At 46.1% G+C, this 18143-nt stretch overlaps 1 protein-coding gene across 1 annotated transcript; it reads left to right on the top strand.

Moving 5' to 3' along the window:
- Positions 1-8555: 8555 nt before the first annotated feature.
- On the top strand, positions 8556-14214 carry SOD3 (superoxide dismutase 3). Its single transcript, XM_060082850.1, has 2 exons — positions 8556-8675; positions 12539-14214. The coding sequence occupies exon 2, from the start codon at positions 12555-12557 to the stop codon at positions 13287-13289; it is 735 nt and encodes a 244-aa protein (XP_059938833.1). The 5' UTR covers positions 8556-8675; positions 12539-12554; the 3' UTR covers positions 13290-14214.
- Positions 14215-18143: the final 3929 nt, after the last annotated feature.

Genomic DNA, 18143 nt, shown 5'->3' with positions numbered 1-18143 from the left:
GCTTATTAGAAATAGTCTTTTTTCAGTGTGGAGCTAAGGTTCTTAAGAATTTTAAGAACTGGCACCTCACTGGGAATAGATGTGAAAACTGAGTGAAGGATCACATGATGTGTAGGCAGCTTCACAGGAGTTCATTTCTCCTCAGAACACCAATCTGCTTGTGTGTAATCCACCGTGGTACTCAGTGTGGCATCCGTCGGGGAGAACAATTCCTAGTGCCGGGAACCACCTGCCAGACATACAGAATTTTGACAGAGTGGCATCTGTGTTTTCCTTTGGGAACTATGTCCTTCTCGTCCTCCCCATGTGGTTCTGGTGGTGCTGACCCAGATCCTGGTAGGGGTGGGCCTATCACACAGTCGTGTATTCCATCCTCATCCAGGCAGCAGCTGGTTATTCTGCTAATGTTTACAAATGTCTTTGCTTTTCAAATGTATTGAAGTACAATTTACAAGCAATAAAATGCATGATCTTTGACAAACATAAACCCTCTGTAAGCATCCCATATCAATATATAGAACATCTTTATCACCCCCCACTTCCATCATCCCAGAAAGATTTCTTATGTCTCTTTGTAGCTAATTCTAACACACATCCATATCCAGTGCCCCTTAACTCCCATCCTAGGAAGCCATTGTTCTGATTTCTATGACAATAGATTAGTTAACCTGTTCTAGAACTTCATTTCAATAGAATCATACAATATGTACTATCGTGTGTCTGGCTTCTTTCACTCCGGGTACTATTGTTGACATCAATCCATGTTGTTATATGTACTAGCAGTTTATTCCTTCTTATTTCTGAATAGCGTCCAATTATGGAAATATAACACAGATGATCTATGCACCTGCTCATGGACATCTGTGACGTTTCCAGTGGAACAATTATGAATAAAGTTCTTATTCATAGTGTTGTATAAGTCTTTGTGTGGACATACATTCTCATTTCTCTTGAGTAAATATCTAGGAATGAAATTATTGGATCACATGTTAAGTGAATGTTTAACCCTATAAGAAACTTCTGAAGTCTCTTCCAAAGTGGTTCACCATTTTACACTCTCACCAATAATGTAGGAGAGTTTTAGCTACTCCACATCCTCATCAACATTTACATTATCAGTCTTTTTCTTTTTAGCCAAGCATATTGAGGTACAGTGACATTCAACTGTGGTTTTGTTTTGCATTTTCCTGATGACCAATGAAGATGCTTATTGGTCATTTGTACTGAAGCGCTGGTTAAATTCTTTGATCCCATTTTAAAAAATGGGTTAGCTTTCTTCTTATTATTTCATTGTAAGCATCTCTAAATATTCTGGGTACAAGTCCTTTGACAGATATGTCAATATTAATATGTCAATATTAATAATATTTTCTCCTGGTCTGTGGTTTGCCTTTTCAGTTTTGTAAAGGTGTCATTTGAAGAGCAAAAATTTTTAATTGTGATGAAATGCTATTTCTCCATTTTTTAAAAGATTTATGCTTTTTTGTTCTACTAAGCAAACTTTACCTACTTGAAGGTCACAAAGATTTATCTCCTATACTTTATTAATAGAGTTTTCTAATAGGTCTTGAAGTCAGGTAGTATAAGTCCTCTAACTTTTTTTCCCCCAAATTATTTTAGGTATCTTCTTTTGGCTTTTTAAACTTTCTGTAAAGTTTATCTTGCAATTTCATTGATTTCTGTTCTTTATTTTCTTTCCATCTTCTTACATTGCTGTGATTTTTCTAGCGTCTTAACATTTAAACCTTTCTATTTTTCTAATATAGTTATATATTTTCCTCTAATAAGTGCTTTGACTGCATTCCACAAATTTTGACCTGTTGTTTTCATTACGATTCACTTGGAAATATGTTCTAATTTCCCTTATGGTTTCTTCTTTGACTCATGGATTATTTAGTGTGCCTTATTTAATTTCCATATATTTGGGGATTTCCTAGATATCTCATTGCTATTGATTTGTATTTTTCTTTCATTGTAATCAGATAACATAGTCTATAAAGCTTTAACCTTTTTAAATATAATGAAACCAGGATAGACTAGGATATGATCTATCTTGGTGAATATTTCATGTAAACTTGAAAAGAACATTTATTCTGCAATCGTTGGGAAAATATAACTTTAGTCATGTTGGTTGATACTGTTGTTCAGATAATCTATATGCCAACTGTTTTGTCTATTTCTTCTATCAATTAATAAGAGAGTATGTTAAAAAATGTCCAGCTATGATTATGTACTTATTTATTTTTCTCTTTAGTCAAGTTTTTGTTAATGTATTTTAATGCCTTGTTATTGGGCATATAAACATTTAGCATTATTGTCTTCCTAATAAATGTGCCTTTTATCATCATGAAATGTCCAGTTGCTGAGATTATCTACAGCCATCATCTTTGTCTTGCCATCTACTTTGTCTGATATTAATATAATCATGCTCGTCTTATGCTTACTGTTTGCATGGTAAATCTTTTTTCATCCTTTTACTGACAGTTTATCTGTATCTTGATATTTGATGTATGTCTCTTACAGGCAGTAAATAACACTATTGAGCCATCATTTAAAAAACAAGAAATATCACATAGAAATGTGAATCTCTGGCCTCTCTTGAGATCTGGCAATAATAGGTAGCATTCCCACAGGCAACGTCTGGTTGGGCAGCTGCTGCCCCCTATAGATTCAGAATGTTCTCTTCAGTCCCCACTCTTCTCTAGTGTTTCCCAGACACTGGGGCTGAGTTGCCATGTTTTAATGGGCTGTTGCTATCTTTCTCACAGAAAAGAAATATTTTTTCAGGCAAATATCTCCACTAGAATATGAAGACAAAATGTAGATAGGAAGGTTGTATGTTTAAAGACAAAAAGGAGACAACACGTACCTGGCCCACTTTATTCATGATGCAGCCTGTCTGGCTCCCACAGGTGCTGGAGTTTTCAACTCCTGTTGTAATAAATACTCAAGTTCTGTTTGAGATGATATAACTTTGAGCATTAGAATTCAAAAAAGAGAGGATGGTTTCAGCCTAGACATAGGCATTTTCTTTTACAAATGGCTATTCTCTCCTAGTAATGCATTTTAAAAACAATGTCAAGTCTATATTAGTGTGTATATAATAAATATATGCTCACAAATAAGCAGATAACTGTATTCTGATCAGTAATACCCAACCAGAACAATGCTCTGATTATTAAAACACGTCTCCATAAGTAAAATAAAGTAGTTGAGCCAATAGTTAGATCCCAGCTCTTCTGCCTTGGCTTTGAGGGAAATTGGCCAACGAGAGATAAACTCCTGCTTCTGATGTAAAAGTTTTGTGGAGAAAGACCAGTGTGAAAAGCTTCTGATGCTAAGATGGACAAAAGCTGGAGAAACATTCAAAAAGTTCCATGCTTTGGTCCCCAGCTGGGTCTGCTCCTATTACATCACCACCATAAGGAGGATGTCCTAAGACCCAACCCTACTCCTTCTGTTCTCTCCAAGAAGGGCAAGATGGATCCTGCACAGCTGGGCCTGGGCCCAGAGAACTGTCAGGAGGTTGACTGCTTTATAAGATTGCTCCAAAATTCCGTGAAATGAAAGTCAGAGTATACTATTAGGGCCCTAACGCAGGACCATCTAATCTTCCAGATGCTGCTGCCCCTCTGGATTTATCTCTGGGTGGCCTTGGTGGGTGATGGTGGTTTGGAGGCTGTGATGGGAGTTGCTACCCACTCCATTTGAGACCATCACTTAAGAAGGGCCAGACCCTACTGGATTCATTTTCTAAGTGAGACACATGGCTGCTTCTCTGTTTTCCTCCCTGGGCTTCAAATCGGAGGCTTTTTGAATTCTGTCAGCATTTAGACTTCCTGATTCCTTTTCTAAAGTAGAGGCTGAGTCAGAGGACCTCTTCTGTACAGTTTCTTCCAGCATCAATTTTCTGTAATCCTAGGAGTAAAGAATGTTATATCACTTCTGCCCCTAGATTCTATTCTCTACATGTTGCAGGTTTGTGCATTTTGTACAAGCTCCCAGGGGGTTTTCTGTCCATCTTCTTTTGTTAGTCTGGTTGTTCTGAAGGTGTGGAGAAAAGGAACAGCACCAGGCTGCCCATCTGAGTGCGGAGAGTTTTTCTTCCTCCTGGTGAGGTTTCAGGGTGTGTGTCTGAAGAGCTCAGCAGGGCAAAAGTGAAGAGATGGTCTGTGAAGCCTCAGAACTGGTGAGGTAGAACGTCACCAATCTGAAGGCTCAGTGAACTGCGCTCAAGTTCTTCCTCTGCACCTAATAGGTGTGACACTGGACAAGTCAATTAAGCACCGTGGGTCTCAGTTTCGTTATTTGTAAAATATGGGAGTGACACTGGGGAGGATCTATGGTCCTTCATATATAGGTCTCTTCAAATGGATTATAAGCCACCTGAACTAAGACTATGATTTCTACATCTTCACAGTCATGATGCCCAGTGCAGGATCTGGCACATAATTGTATCAGTTAGGCATGAATTTGGCTGCTAGTAACGGAAACCCACTAATAGTGGAACACATTGAAGTTATATTCTCCTATTACGAGAAAACTACAACTGTACTGGTGTTGGTTAAGGTGCTCAGTGAGACACTTTCCCTCCCTTTAGCTTTTAATTTTTAACTTTATTTTGTCAGTGAAGTTTTTGAGGACCTAGGTTCTTTCCTTCTTTTCCCCTCCATCCTGTGCATGTTGGCTTTTGTTCTCATGCTCACCGACTATAGTCCCAAGGGAGCTGCCACATTGCTAGGCATCAAAACCATGTTCAAGACAAGAGGAAGGAGAAAGAGGCAGCACCACCCATTTCTGTCTCTTTTGTAATGAAAGTAAGAGCCTTCCCCAGAGCCACATCAGGTTATGTCTCATTGGCTATATCTGGGTGACATGACCACCGCTAGCTGAAAGGGATGCTGGGAAAGCAAGTGCCTGGTTTTCCAGCTTCTATAGTGGGAGGCAGCAAGAAGAGGGGTCAATATGGCCATTGGGTTAACAAATATTTTAAAATAAATACGACTAGAAAGTAAGCTGAAAAATGCTTCTCTTTTCCCAAGTGGAATGTACCATGCAAGTTTTTGAGGAAAGAAGCGCTTCATTGGATATGCTTTTAAATTATTCATACTGCTATTTTGTTTTTATGTGGCAAAACAGGAATGACCTACGTGTTCCCTCACAGGTATGGGCAGGAAGTGGAACTAGAGGCAGGGTCAGAGTTCATGAGGAACTTAGCTTGGACGGATTTCACTTCGATGTTTTCCTGAGAGAATACTTTGCACACACTCACCTTCTGATCAGAAAGGCATTGCTTTCGTGTGCTACAATTGGTCTTCTCCTCACATGGCCAGCCAAGTGTAACTAGTTGAGAAGTTCCTGGTTCTGACTGGTTTCCATTACCTTGTGATTCACGCACATTTGAACAGAAGGGTGACACATTCACGGTGAAAAGGAAATTTCCCAGAATGTGGCATGGACACAGAATGCAGTCTCTCTTCTTCACTGAAGAGCAGTGCTATTAGTACAACGAAAAGGTGCATGAAAATCACTTAACAAGTGCCCGGCATGCAAGAGGCACTAAATACATGTGAGATGGTATGATTTTATGACTGTTAATAAGAATGATGTTTCTTTTCTCCCTGCCCACCTTGCCAATAACATCTGCTTTTTTCCGTATTACCCTGACGTGCTTGGACAAAATGACAGGATCCAAGATTGAACTACACAGGTCCCTGGTCCCACTCCTACTCTCTGGGGGGCTTCTGAGAGAACCTCAGGCAGGCAAGACATGCTTGAAGTTTTCTCAGGTATGTCTGAATTACTCTGGTTGGATAAACTGTCATCACACAGAACCTGGCCTTCTAGGGATGCAAACTGCAACCCTAATTGTTGCTTTCAAAACTTTCTCCTCATGGTAACCACTTTATTTCCTGGTAGAATTTAATCCTATCAGTTTTTTGAACACAATGAAAAGGAAGTTATTTACAATTGATATCCCTGCATAAAAGAACTACCAAGTTCTCTAGCAGAGATCTCTTCTATACAGATAGAAGTGCTTTTGAATGCATCTCCTAATAATGGCTGATTTACAACGTTTGCTTGGTTTTCTGTTGTATTATACATTAACACTGGGGAAAGAACAGAGGTCAGTGTAGGTGTCTTGTTTGCAAGGCGGTCACTGATGTTACAGAGATAACTGTGAGGTGTAGACTCATTTGTTGTTTCTAACTTTTCTTTCAACTCCCCTTTAGACTGGAAGGTAATAAAGTGTAATGATTAAGGGGCCAGGGTTAGGAATCGGAGAATCTTGAGTTTAAATTTTGACTTTGCCATGTTATAGCGCTGAAACTTTGGGCCTATTATTTCTTTTTTTTTTTTAAATTGAAATATAACTGACCTATTATTCAGAAAGAATAATTATTCTTTCTGAACCTCCTTTCTTTATCTACAAAGTGGACAAATTAACACCCATCCCACAAAATTATTGCAAGCATTAAATAAAGTGTTCACTTCCAAGTGCAGAAAATGCAACCCAAACAACTTAAGCAAAAAGAGAATATATTTGACTCACATAACGAAAACAGAGTTTCAGGTACAGCTGGATCCAGGGCCTCAAACACTGCAGTTAGGTCCAAATTTCACTCTACTTTTATTCCACTTCCCTCCATCGGCCCTATCCTCAGACAGATTCTCCCTTAAGGGCTGAAATAACTCTACTCTTTCTCCTCCAGTTGCAAGTCCACTGGGAAAGAGAAGATACCTCTCTTACAACAGTCCCAGCAAAAATGTCATTGAATCTCACTGGCTCTGAATGGATTATCCCAGAACCAATGCAATGTTATGACTGGTCAGGAGCCCACCTCTGGAGCAAGGGGTTAATCAACACCATTTGCATGGACTGAAAATGCAGTGGTTTCCAAGCAGGAAACTGGTGTGCAGTTGCCAAAGGAAAAGGCCATGAATGTTGGTGGGGTCAGGTGGGAGAAAAAGCAAATTTCCCCTAGAATGCCATAAAAAGGAAAGTGAATATGGACTTTAATATCAATCCTAGAATACCATAATGGAGGAAATCTTTCTTGTCCCTTAAAAGAAATAAAATTAGGTTAAGTGAAGAAATTGCCACTGGATACAGTAGTTACAAACTGATATAATTATGACTTCAAGAACTGAATGAAATACAAATTTTTTTTAGTTGGATGAAAGATTCACAAAGAGAAACCAGATGTTTCAGGGTGGGGCAGAGTGGCGGGCAGCATCTGGAACTTGGAAAACTCATTAGTCAAAGGCACCTACGCCCATTAACAGAATGCAGAGAGGCGAGCGTGGATTGAGCTGATAATGCCTGAGTTCCCAGTGAGCCAGAAGGACTGATGTCGGGACAGAGGACTGGAGGCTCTGAGTTCTCAGAAGTCTCCACCTTATCTTGTGAAATGTCTGCCCCAGGACAAAGATCTTTAGTTTTTCTTCCTGCCAAGTAGAGGTTCCCAAACCTGGTTGTACCCCAGAATAACCAGCTTTAAAAAAGATGATTCCAGAAAGCCCTTGCTGGCAATGGATTCACTCAGCCTGCGATGGTGCCTGGAAGTCTAGATTTTGAACAAGCTGTCCTGCGGCCAAGACTAATGTTTGGGTCTTTAGGGACCCTTGTCCATCCCTCCCCAGCTACAGTCCCCATTCTGTACTGCATGGATCTGTTGACACCGCTGTTCCCTCCCCCAGAGTATGAACCCCAAAGGGCAGGGACTCTCCCAGGTTTGGGTACCAGCACACAATGGAGTGAGCACCCACTAATCATTTATTGAAGGAAGGCTGGCAGGCAGACAAGCAGGCAGGCAGGCTGCCTATTCCCATGTGGATTTTTCTGGGGAAAAAAAGCTCCTTTTGGAAAGAGCTGCTGTGATTGAGAAAAGATCATGGTCGCAAAGGAAGAAAGGGCTTTGGGGAGGGGAAAGATTCATGGGTCCCTCAGACCACACTCTTTTAAAAGACTCTTCCATAACTTTAACAAGGAAGCGAGAACAGGATGAGCGTGATAACGTTTGGGCCATCGGGTCAGCCTCGCCTCCCCATTTTACAGATGATGAAACAGAGGCACAGGGAGTTGGTCCAGGGGCACATCCTTAGGAAGTGACACAGCTGACACTCTGCAGCCTGAGTCCCCACCTGCGTCTCACCTCTCACAGGTGTGGCCGCACAGTTCTGGAGGAAACATCATGCATATTTGCGGGCGTCCATTTCCATCTTAGATGCATCCAGCAAAAATAAATCAATAGCTGAGGAAATCAGGGGAGAGCAAAGGGCCTCTCAAGAAAGAGACCATTGTACACGTCTCCAACAAGCTATTTTCGTTCTACTTTTTATTCCGCTGCTACACCCTGAAGGTCACTTGCTACGTCTGAATAAACCAGCGAAGTCACGAAAAGGAATACTTGGCTAGGGAACGCGGGGCTGGCGGGGAGGTGACAGAGCTGGAGGAGGTGAGGCAATTCCACAACAAGGACTGCCTAGCCGGCTTCCCTCCCTAAACCGGCCCAATGACCTTCTTTCCTCGCGGTGACCACTCCCCCGAGGCTGCCCTGCGCGGCCACAAACAGCCCAGGAGCCCGCTCCGTGTTCCTGCGACCGGCTGGCGGCTGGTGGGGTGCTGCTTCCCAGGTCCCAGGAGGGAAGGCTCTCTTGGAAGACTTGGAAAGGTGAGTGCGAAGTCAAGGTTAATTTCGTTCTTCTGGGAGTGTGCTTACTGAGTTTGAAACTGGGGCGGGGCATCCAGCCTCTCCTAGGAGAAGGATATGATCTTTTTCGTGGGAGAGAAACATGCTTCTTTTATTTTTTTTTTTAACATCTTTATTGGAGTATAATTGCTTTACAATGGTGTGTTAGTTTCTGCTTTATAACAAAGTGAATCAGCTATACATATACATATGTTCCCATATCTCTTCCCTCTTGTGTCTCCCTCCCTCCCACCCTCCCTCTCCCACCCCTCTAGTGGTCACAAAGCACTGAACTGATCTCCCTGTGCTATGCGGCTGCTTCCCACTAGCTATCTAAACACGCTTCTTGACAGAGCCCAGCTGCTGTAAAGCAGAGGACTGGGGAGGCGGGGAGAGGGGTGAGGAAGGCAACCGGGGAGGAGAAACTGACTGTTCTCAGATCTGCTAACGCCAGGCCAAGAGGACCTCAGCATCCTCTGGGTTAGAGAAAAAAGAAATCTGGAGTGAGGAAGGTGGATGTTTCTGGATGTTGCCTGGCATGGGTGGTGAGGAAAAGCCACCTGCTTAGGGGAGGCACAAAGGGAGGGCCTGGCTGCCTCAGGAGCACAGCCGGGACCCCTTCTCAGAGGGTGCCCAGGCATTAGAACACACGGGAGCCTTCGTGGGGGCCGCAGTCTTCCCAGACCCAGACCCAGGAAGGAGGCACTGGCCCGGAGGCTTGCTTTGTCCCCTGTCTCTGATAACTATGTTCTCCCCTCTGGACCAAGCGGGCCCTCCAAAAACCACGTGGTCATCCACAGCTCAAACTTAGTGAGAGACTGAGCCAGAAGGGTGAGCCTTATGCGGGCGGGCCTTGAGGGCTAGAGTGAAAAGCTTAAGACCCAAGGAGCCAGGGATTTAAGAAGAGTTCTCTTTTTAAGAGAAAAACATCTCCTTCAAGTGTTCATTATGACCCAAGCATTCTTGGAAAAGAAAGCTTTGTGGACACATCCAAAACAATCTGTCTTTGCTGTATGTTTTTAAGGAAGTACCTTCCAATCGGCAGAGCCCTCCTGAGGGCCAGGACTGGTTCAGAAGGAGAGGGGTGGTGGGTGATGATGGAGACCTTGAAGCCAAGGTCTGGCCTCAGGGATGCTCCTCCATTCCCATCCCCACTCCCTGGGGCTTCAGCGTAGTAACCAGGCCACATCAGAGGGGGTTCCCTTGATGTCACTTTCTGGACTTCTCCTCCTACCTGTCACTCCTTCTTGGAGCCTTTCCTGGCCACCTCCTCCTCCCACGGCTGCAATAGCATCTTTCAGCTGATGGTCCTGAAATCCCTATCAGCAGTTTCTCTCTGATAGCTAAGAGCTGCCATTTACTGGGAATTTTCTAGGTAACAGGCGCTGGGCTAAGTGCCTTGATGAGAGCTGTTCAGTGTGGTGCCTAAACCTTGGGCTTGGAGCAGACCACACCTTTGCAAATCCTGCCTCAGCTATTACTGAACGTGTAACCACAGGCAAGACACTTGCCTTTCTGTGCCTCAGTTTCCTGCACTTTAGAATGGGCGTAACAATGCACTCACCCCAGAGGGTTTTTGTGAGGCTTAAATGAATTAACACACACTAAGTGCTTTTAACAGTGCCTTCACGTGTGTTCAGTAAATGCCGGCAATTCTAATTGTGTCTTTTAAGCCTCACAGCAAGACTCCAAGGTTAGTATTATTATCTCTATTTGCGGATAAGAAAACTGAGGTTGAGAGAGGAGGGGGAGCCCAACTAGAGTTTGCAGTCCAGCATTTTCTCTGTTACTCTGTAACCAAAATAACAATTATGCTAACACTTAAAGAGTAAGTAAAGTGGCAGAGTCAGGCTTCAGGTCCAGTGAGTTCCAGATTCCAATTCTTTTAATCACCACACTAGACTGCCTTCCTGTAATGGTTATGGAAAGAATAAACACTCAACCCCAGAATTTAATTTTAAAATGGCACCTGCTTGGGGGTCGGAGAAGGCCTTTGAAAGTGCAGTTGACCCTCAAACCAGCTCTTTGGAGGCAGCATTGATCCCTGTGGGCAGACTGAAAAATGTGAAAATAGCCTGGCATCTCATATCTCGTTTACACCTCCTGGTGGCCCTTGGTGGTCTTACCAGCCTTGTCTTACAGCTAAGAGAGAGTCAGTAACTTCCCCCATGATAATGCGGTTATGCAATATGGTATATGTGTCTCACCATAAAATTCCTGGTTGGGTCCCAGAATCTTTGATGGAGCTTTAAACCAAACAAAGCAACTCATGCCCACTGAATCAGAATCTCTTAGGGTGGTGCCTGGGCGTCTGAATTTTAAGAACCAGAATCTGATGTGCAGCCAACACTGAGAACCCCTCCCAGTTACACTGCCTCTTCCAAAGGCCGGAAGCCCCATTTACAGCCATCTGCTGAACATCCCACCTGGGATCTCGCATCTCAGCAGGCTCGGGTTGAACTTGCCCTCTCCCTTCTTCTCGGGGCCTGGTCCCACCACCCATCACCCAGTCTCCCCTGCTGGGACCTCAGTCATGCTCAAGTCCTCTTCCCCACTGCCAGTGGTACCCAAAATGTCTCCTGTATCCATGCTGCCTCCACCTTGGTAAAAGCCTTCACCATTTCTGGTCTGGATCGCTGCTACTGCCCCCTACCTCATCACTCTCTGACTACCTCTATTTCTCCACTGTGTCTCCCTTTCTTCTTGTCTTCTCCCCTGTCCTCTCCATCCCGCAAATCCAGCCCCCATCCTTTCACCTGCCAGACTTAATGAACTAAAAACTATCTCAACCCTCACTTTTCTGCTTAAAAACTTCCACCAGCGCTAGCCTCCTGGCTAATAACCACACACCTTAGCACAGAAAAGCCAGCCCTTCCATCCCTGGCTCAGTGTTCCCTCTTCAGCCTCGACTCCTCTCTGGTGGCACAGGCCACGTTCCAGCCACACTGAATCACCCCATCCCCGAAACGAACTGTGTCCCTTCACAGCCTGTGAACATATCATGTTGTGCCTCCCGCCTGAAATGGACTTCTGACCTGGCTTGGCCGAAAAACTCCTCCTTGTCTTGTGGGACCCTTAAAAGTCACCTCCTCTGGGAAGCCCTCCTGGAGTCTCCCAGGGAGATGGGCACTCCTTACTCTGTCCTTCCCCAGAACAAGGCTCCATCTTCAGTTACAGGATGGCATCGGAATGATCTGATGACACATCTGTCTGTCAGTGAACTCCTCATTCAACATTCACATATTAAACATCTCCTACTGCCAAGTGCGGGCCCAGATGCTATGGATACTGATGAATAAAACTGAGTTTCTAGCTTTAGTCTACTGAGCGTGGCAGAGAAGAGGGGATAGGGCACTTCAGAGAGAAGGCACAACAAGTGCAAGAAGCACGGCAGCAAGCCTTATGCTGCCTGTGTAAGAGAGGATGCAGAAAGAGAGCAGCAGAAGATGAGGGGCAGAGATGAGGAGAGGGAGGACATCTGGAAGGGCCATGAGAGCCTCCCTCGTGTCTCCTGAGACAACCCCCCACCCCTGGGCCAACTGTCCTGGACTCCCCATGCTATGGAGATGGGACTTGGGAGGACCACGATCAGATCTGTGGCTCAGAAAGATCCTCCTGAGTTTCTTGAGATTATGTCCCATCCATCTTTACAACCACAGCACCTAACACAGTTTCTGGAACGCAGCAGGCCCTGAAGAGACAGGGGCCGAAAGAACAAAAAGCACGCTAGGCAAGGAACCCCCTTGGCGGGAAGGGTTTGGATTCAAGGGCACTGGGGTCCCTGGGGTTCCAGGTTTCCAGTGATTAAGTCTCGCTCTGCCCCCACCCCCTGGGGGTGCCCGCAGGTGCCCGACTCCGGCCATGCTGGCGCTGCTCTGTGCCTACCTGCTCCTGACGTCCCGCGCCTCGGACGTCTCCACCGACCCGCACCTGGAGCAGCCCGGCTCCCGCATGCAGGAGCAGATCCACGACATGCACGCCAAAGTGACAGAGATCTGGCAGGAGATGACGCAGCGGTGGGTGGCGGGCGGCGGCCAGGACGCCGTGCTCCACGCCATCTGCCCGGTGCTGCCGTCGGCCACGCTGGATGCGGCGCAGCCCCGGGTGAGCGGCGTCGTGCTCTTCCGGCAGCTCCGGCCTGGCGCCTTGCTCGAGGCCTTCTTCCACCTGGAGGGGTTCCCGGCCGAGCCCAACGGCACCAGCCGCGCCATCCACGTGCACCAGTTCGGGGACCTGAGCCAGGGCTGCGACTCCACCGGCCCGCACTACAACCCGCTGGCCGTGCCGCACCCGCAGCACCCGGGCGACTTCGGCAACTTCGTGGTGCGCGACGGCCAAGTCTGGAAGTACCGCTCCGGCCTGGCCGCCTCGCTCTCCGGCCCTTACTCGATCGCGGGCCGCGCCGTGGTGATCCACGAGGGCGAGGATGACCTGGGCCGCGGTGGCAACCAGGCCAGCCTGGAGAACGGCAACGCAGGCCGCCGGCTCGCCTGCTGCGTGGTGGGCCTGTGCGGGCCGGGGCCCTGGGCGCGCCAGGCACAGGAGCACGCGGAGCGCAAGAAGCGGCGGCGAGAGAGCGAGTGCAAGGGCAGCTGAGCCCCCTACCCGGGCGCCCCGAGAGCTCCCTCCACGCCCCAGACCCATTCCATGTGCCCTGGGAGCCCCTGCACGCCCTGACAGCCCTACAAGTGCCTGAGATCCCCTCCGAGTACCCCAAGACCCCTCTACACCTGACACCTCTCCAAACTCCCGAGATTCCCTCCATGTGGCCCAGGCCCCCCTCTACGTGGATCTGTCTGTGCTGTGACACCTCTTCCAAACACCCTGAGACCCCTTCTACACCCTGACTCTCCTCCAAGCGCCCAAGATGCCCTCCATGTGACCCAGGACCCCTTCTACACATTCCAGGATCTCTCCATGCCTTGACACCACTCCAAGAACCCTGGGACACCTCTACACCCTGACACCTCTCCAAGTGCCCAGGATCCCCTCCATGTGACCCAGGTCCCCACCCTCTCAGCTTGATTTTTCTCCTTCTGCCCCCAGAGACACTCCCTACTCTGAGGTACCACTTTTGCCATGGCTAGGATCTCCCCGAAAATCCCCTCCACCCTGAGGTCTCCAACCATGTATACTGAGACATCCCCTTTCATCCAGAGGGCACCCTGAGCTCTGAGGACCCCCAGAGATACTGAAATATCCTCATTTACCCTGAGGGTCTTCCAGACTCCCCCCTTTCCACCCTGGCACCCCCGCCCTCACCCTGTGAGCCCTGAGATCCCTCAATGCCCTAAGAACCTCCCTACCCCCACCCCCTTTAGGTTCCTCCTAGGCAGTCTGAGACCCCTCCTGAGGTTGCCTCTCCCCTTCCCCCTCCCCAGCCTGTGCAGTGCAGCCTGCACTTAGGCGCCCCTGCCTGGTGTCTCCAGCTATTCCCCCAACCCCACACCCCAGAGAGCTGCTCCTTTGTGGGCTGTTTGGCAGTCTTCGTGTTGCACATTAAAAACTTAGCAATTCAGTACTGCATGGGGGCCTTGGTTACTTTTTTGGTTTATTTGAGGCTTCTCTCCCCACTCAGCTATTTTTTTGGGGAATGGCAAAGATGTTTCCCAAACCTCTTAGGACTTCTCCTTCTCCCCTGCCCAGCTCTGTTGGCTGCAAGGCTCCGTCACTGATCATCATGCCTTTGGGGTGTGGCTCGCAAGAGGAAGGAAACAGCTTCCTGGGCCACATGCCAGAGCTGTAGAATCCAAAGGGAGAGGAGAAAATCTATTTGCAACAAGCTTCCCGGTGATACGGATGCTGGAGCCGCTGGCCTGGCATGAGCGGTACACCAACTCACTGGGCCCAGTGGCCTCTCACATCTGCCTCTGTGGGAAGCCTGAGGTCCATTTCCCAGATGGCAGAGACAGGGCCAGTGAGGCAGTGTCCCTGGGCAAGTTATAGGGAGGTTGGTGTTGATATCTAAAGTTGTCAGCCTTCTCCACAACCAGGACAATGCTCTTCTTGACTTCTTGATACAAAAGCAGGTGGAAGCAGTGGGGTCCAAAGGCAGGTTGGTCTTAATTAAGGCTTGATGGACGTTCTGCCTCTCTTTGTGAAAATTATAATCTATAAACAGACTAGATCAGTCTTGTGTATTCACTTTCATTTATTGAAGTATCCATCCTGGGGTAGACCCACTTCCTAGCTGTGGCTTTCCCACCCTGGTTCCTCAGAGGCAGCTTCTGTTTCTCCCAGACTCTTAAGGCAGTGAGTCAAACTGAACCTTAGCCAGAAAGCCATCCCCAGTGGTTATTTTTACCTCTTACTAGGACTACCTCGTTATTTAAAACCCTTTCCTTGAGCCCAAGCGACAATTGGGAAGAAAGGCTATTGCCTGGTGAATTTGCTCCACCAACTGGTTCTCACTGGTTTTGAAATGGAGCAGGACTCTGCGAGGCCTTCCCAGGGACAGACCCCTTGTGTCCCCTCCACCACCACCACCACACACACACCAGTTTGTATAAAAGCTCTAGCCTCCTAGGCCTTCCCCAGTTTCCAGAGAGCAAATTTAATCAGAGAAGTGAGAAAATGCAGAAACAAAGGAAAACAGTCAAGCAAGACAATAATAGTCTAGTTATAAAACAAAGTCAAGGACCTTTAGTTCCTCCTCAAGTGCTACAGAGAATATCCTGAGCCATATCCTTGAGCTGTTTTGCAGATACTAAAACCCTCACCAGGTGGAAGAGGTTAACAGCATGCTGACCACCGGCACGTAGACCCCAGACCGGTTGGAACCAGAAGGTTGATGACTGAGATTCCTGAAACATCACCCTGTCCTCATCGTCAACCAACCAGAAGGGTGTCCACGAGCTGATGGTGCACCCTGTGACCCTCTCCCTCACCTTGCCTTTAACCCTTCCCTGAAAGCTATCAGGGCCTTTGGGTCTTCTGAGCATGAGCTGCCCATTCTCCTTGCTTGGCCCCACATTGGGTGCCTTGCAATAAACACTGTACTTTCCCTCACCACGAGGCAGTGTCAGTAGATTGGCTTTACCGCATGTCAGGTGGGCGGTACCAAGTTTGGTTCAGTAATGGTTTGAAATATTAACATGAAATGTATGGGTCAGCACTGAAAAGGGAATTAGCAAACTGAGTCTTTAAATATCCTGATTTCACATAGAGGCATTTGACTACCCCCGCAATTAAAAGTTGTGAAAACAAGGCAGCAATTACATAGGAACACACGATGGACAGGAATAAAAAGCCCCATCTTCGACTCTGCCGCCCAGATTATAGGTTAATTCAGGATCATCAAGGGAAGTTTGCACTTAGTTTTCAGAAGGAGGCTGGTGCTTCTCATCGCTTGTCTTCCGTCTTGGTCTGTTCAGGCTGCTGTCACAAAATACTGGAGACTGGGTAGCTTATAAACAATAGAAATTTATCTCACAGTTCTGGAGACTGGGAGTCCAAGATCAGGGCACCAGCATCGTCAGTGAGACCCCTCTTTGGGACTCATAACCCGTACCTTTTTGCAGTGTTCTCACATGGTAGAAGGGGTGAGGGATCTCTTTCAAGCCTTTTTTTAAGGCAGCAATCTCATTCATGAGGGCTCTGCCTTCATGACTTTGGGACCCCCTACCAAAGGTCTCACCTTCTAATACCACCATATTTGGGGGTTAGGATTTCAACATATGAATTTTGGGGGGAACACAAACATTCAGACCACAGCACCTTCTGTTTTTAGTTTCTCTCTTCACTACCCTTGACCCCCCTAGACTGAAGAAATACCCTTGCAGATCTGCTTCATTTCTGTTGTGTCCATTCATGGGAATGGGATTGATAAACTATTCTATGGGGCTCCAGTGCCAAGAAACAAAGAGAGGAAATAATAGAGGGGCAAATTACAGTTCACTATAAGGGCCAGGAATGTATATAGCACAGGGGCTGACAGTCCAGGCTGAGGTAGAAAGGCCTGTTTGGAACCTCAGCTCAGCCACACTTATAAGCTGTGTGACCTGAGCAAGTCACTTCACCTCTCTGGGCCTGAGCTCTCTCATCTGTAAAATAAGACTATCACATTGGACTGTTGTGAAGATTAAATCAAGAGTTACTCATGAGAGGTGTATAGCATAGTGTGAAGGCCTAAGGATCTAATGAATGGCTAAGGTCAGACATAGCTACCTAGTCATGGATTGGATGACCTTGAAAGGTAGTGAGTGTCGTGTCACTAGAAGGATCAAGTAAAGGCAAGGCTTCTATCTCTTCGGTTTGGAAGAAGGATTTCCGCATCCATTAAGAGGCCAGCTGAGATGAATTCTGTGATCCCAACTCTTGGGGGGAGGGGCCAAGATGAAGGAAAGACTGGCGCCCATAAGGGCAGGCATCTGGCTCCTGCACAGAACCGGATGTGTGCCACCAGACCCGCCCACAGGACCCCATTTGGCCCCTGGAGGCTATTTTTACGCCTCTCCTTTTACAGATCTATTTTGTTAATCTTCTTATATTTGCTGTTTTGACTTCCCAGCCAGCTTGCTAATCAGTTTGCCTATTTGACTCACAGGGTTTGCGTTTGTCACTGAGACTTAAACACACACTTGTTTTGATTTCTTTTGGTAAAATTAGAAGCGTTTGATGTAATGACTCTACCTAGACGCAGCTGGTAAAGTGAGAATAATGCTCCAGTTTGCACAGTTTAAACACAATGTCGACAATAATTAGAAATGCTATCTTTAGATGTTTAGGATAAGCTTTTTCTCCGAATTGCAGTGAATTTTTCTTCCAAGTGGGGCTTTTCAGTGCGTGTATATACAGAAATACTAAAAACGTAAGAAAATAGAGCAAATCAGTGAGTGCTTTGGTCAACTTGAAAGATGGCAGGAAATTAACTAACTGATTTTAGATCTGGCATTTTTGACTGAATGCATAAAATCCTTACATTCTCCATATTTTTCATGACTAGCATATGATCTAAAAATTTTAGGGACGGATTGCAAGTGATAAGTTGCTACAATATGCTAAAAGCTATGCTCAGCCTAGCCTTGGCCTTCGGCGAGGGTGGGAGGAGAATAATGTAAATAATACCGATGATTAATCACCTACATCAGGAAAATTACATTTTAATTTCAGGTAACAAAAAAGATACAGTTATGATACATGATGATCATAGATCCACTAAATCAAGGTCTACAACTGAATAGAAGTTACTTTGTTTAAATCAAATGACAAAACAGCAGCTGATCTGCTTTTTTTTTTTTTTCAAGTCTGTTGTTTTAAATTTAATAGGCTATCACTGGCCTTCGCCAAGATCCCAAAATATATTCCTGGGCTCATATAGATTCCAGAAAATCATACTTGTCAGTATTATGCAAACTTTCCCTAAGAATCCAAAAAAAAAATCCTCATTTGGTAAAGAGGTGTTATGAAATGTAAGGCGACACATCTATATCTATCATTTTTAATTACCTT

The sequence above is a fragment of the Mesoplodon densirostris genome, chromosome 1 (genome assembly GCF_025265405.1).
Source record: "Mesoplodon densirostris isolate mMesDen1 chromosome 1, mMesDen1 primary haplotype, whole genome shotgun sequence".
Classification (NCBI taxonomy): domain Eukaryota; kingdom Metazoa; phylum Chordata; class Mammalia; order Artiodactyla; family Ziphiidae; genus Mesoplodon; species Mesoplodon densirostris.
Note: the sequence above shows the minus strand (reverse complement) of the source record. Positions and strands in the feature narration are given on the sequence as shown.

Coding starts and splice junctions, on each gene's coding strand:
- SOD3 (XM_060082850.1), top strand. CDS start 12,555: ATGCTGGCGCTGCTCTGTGCCTACCTGCTCCTGACGTCCCGCGCCTCG.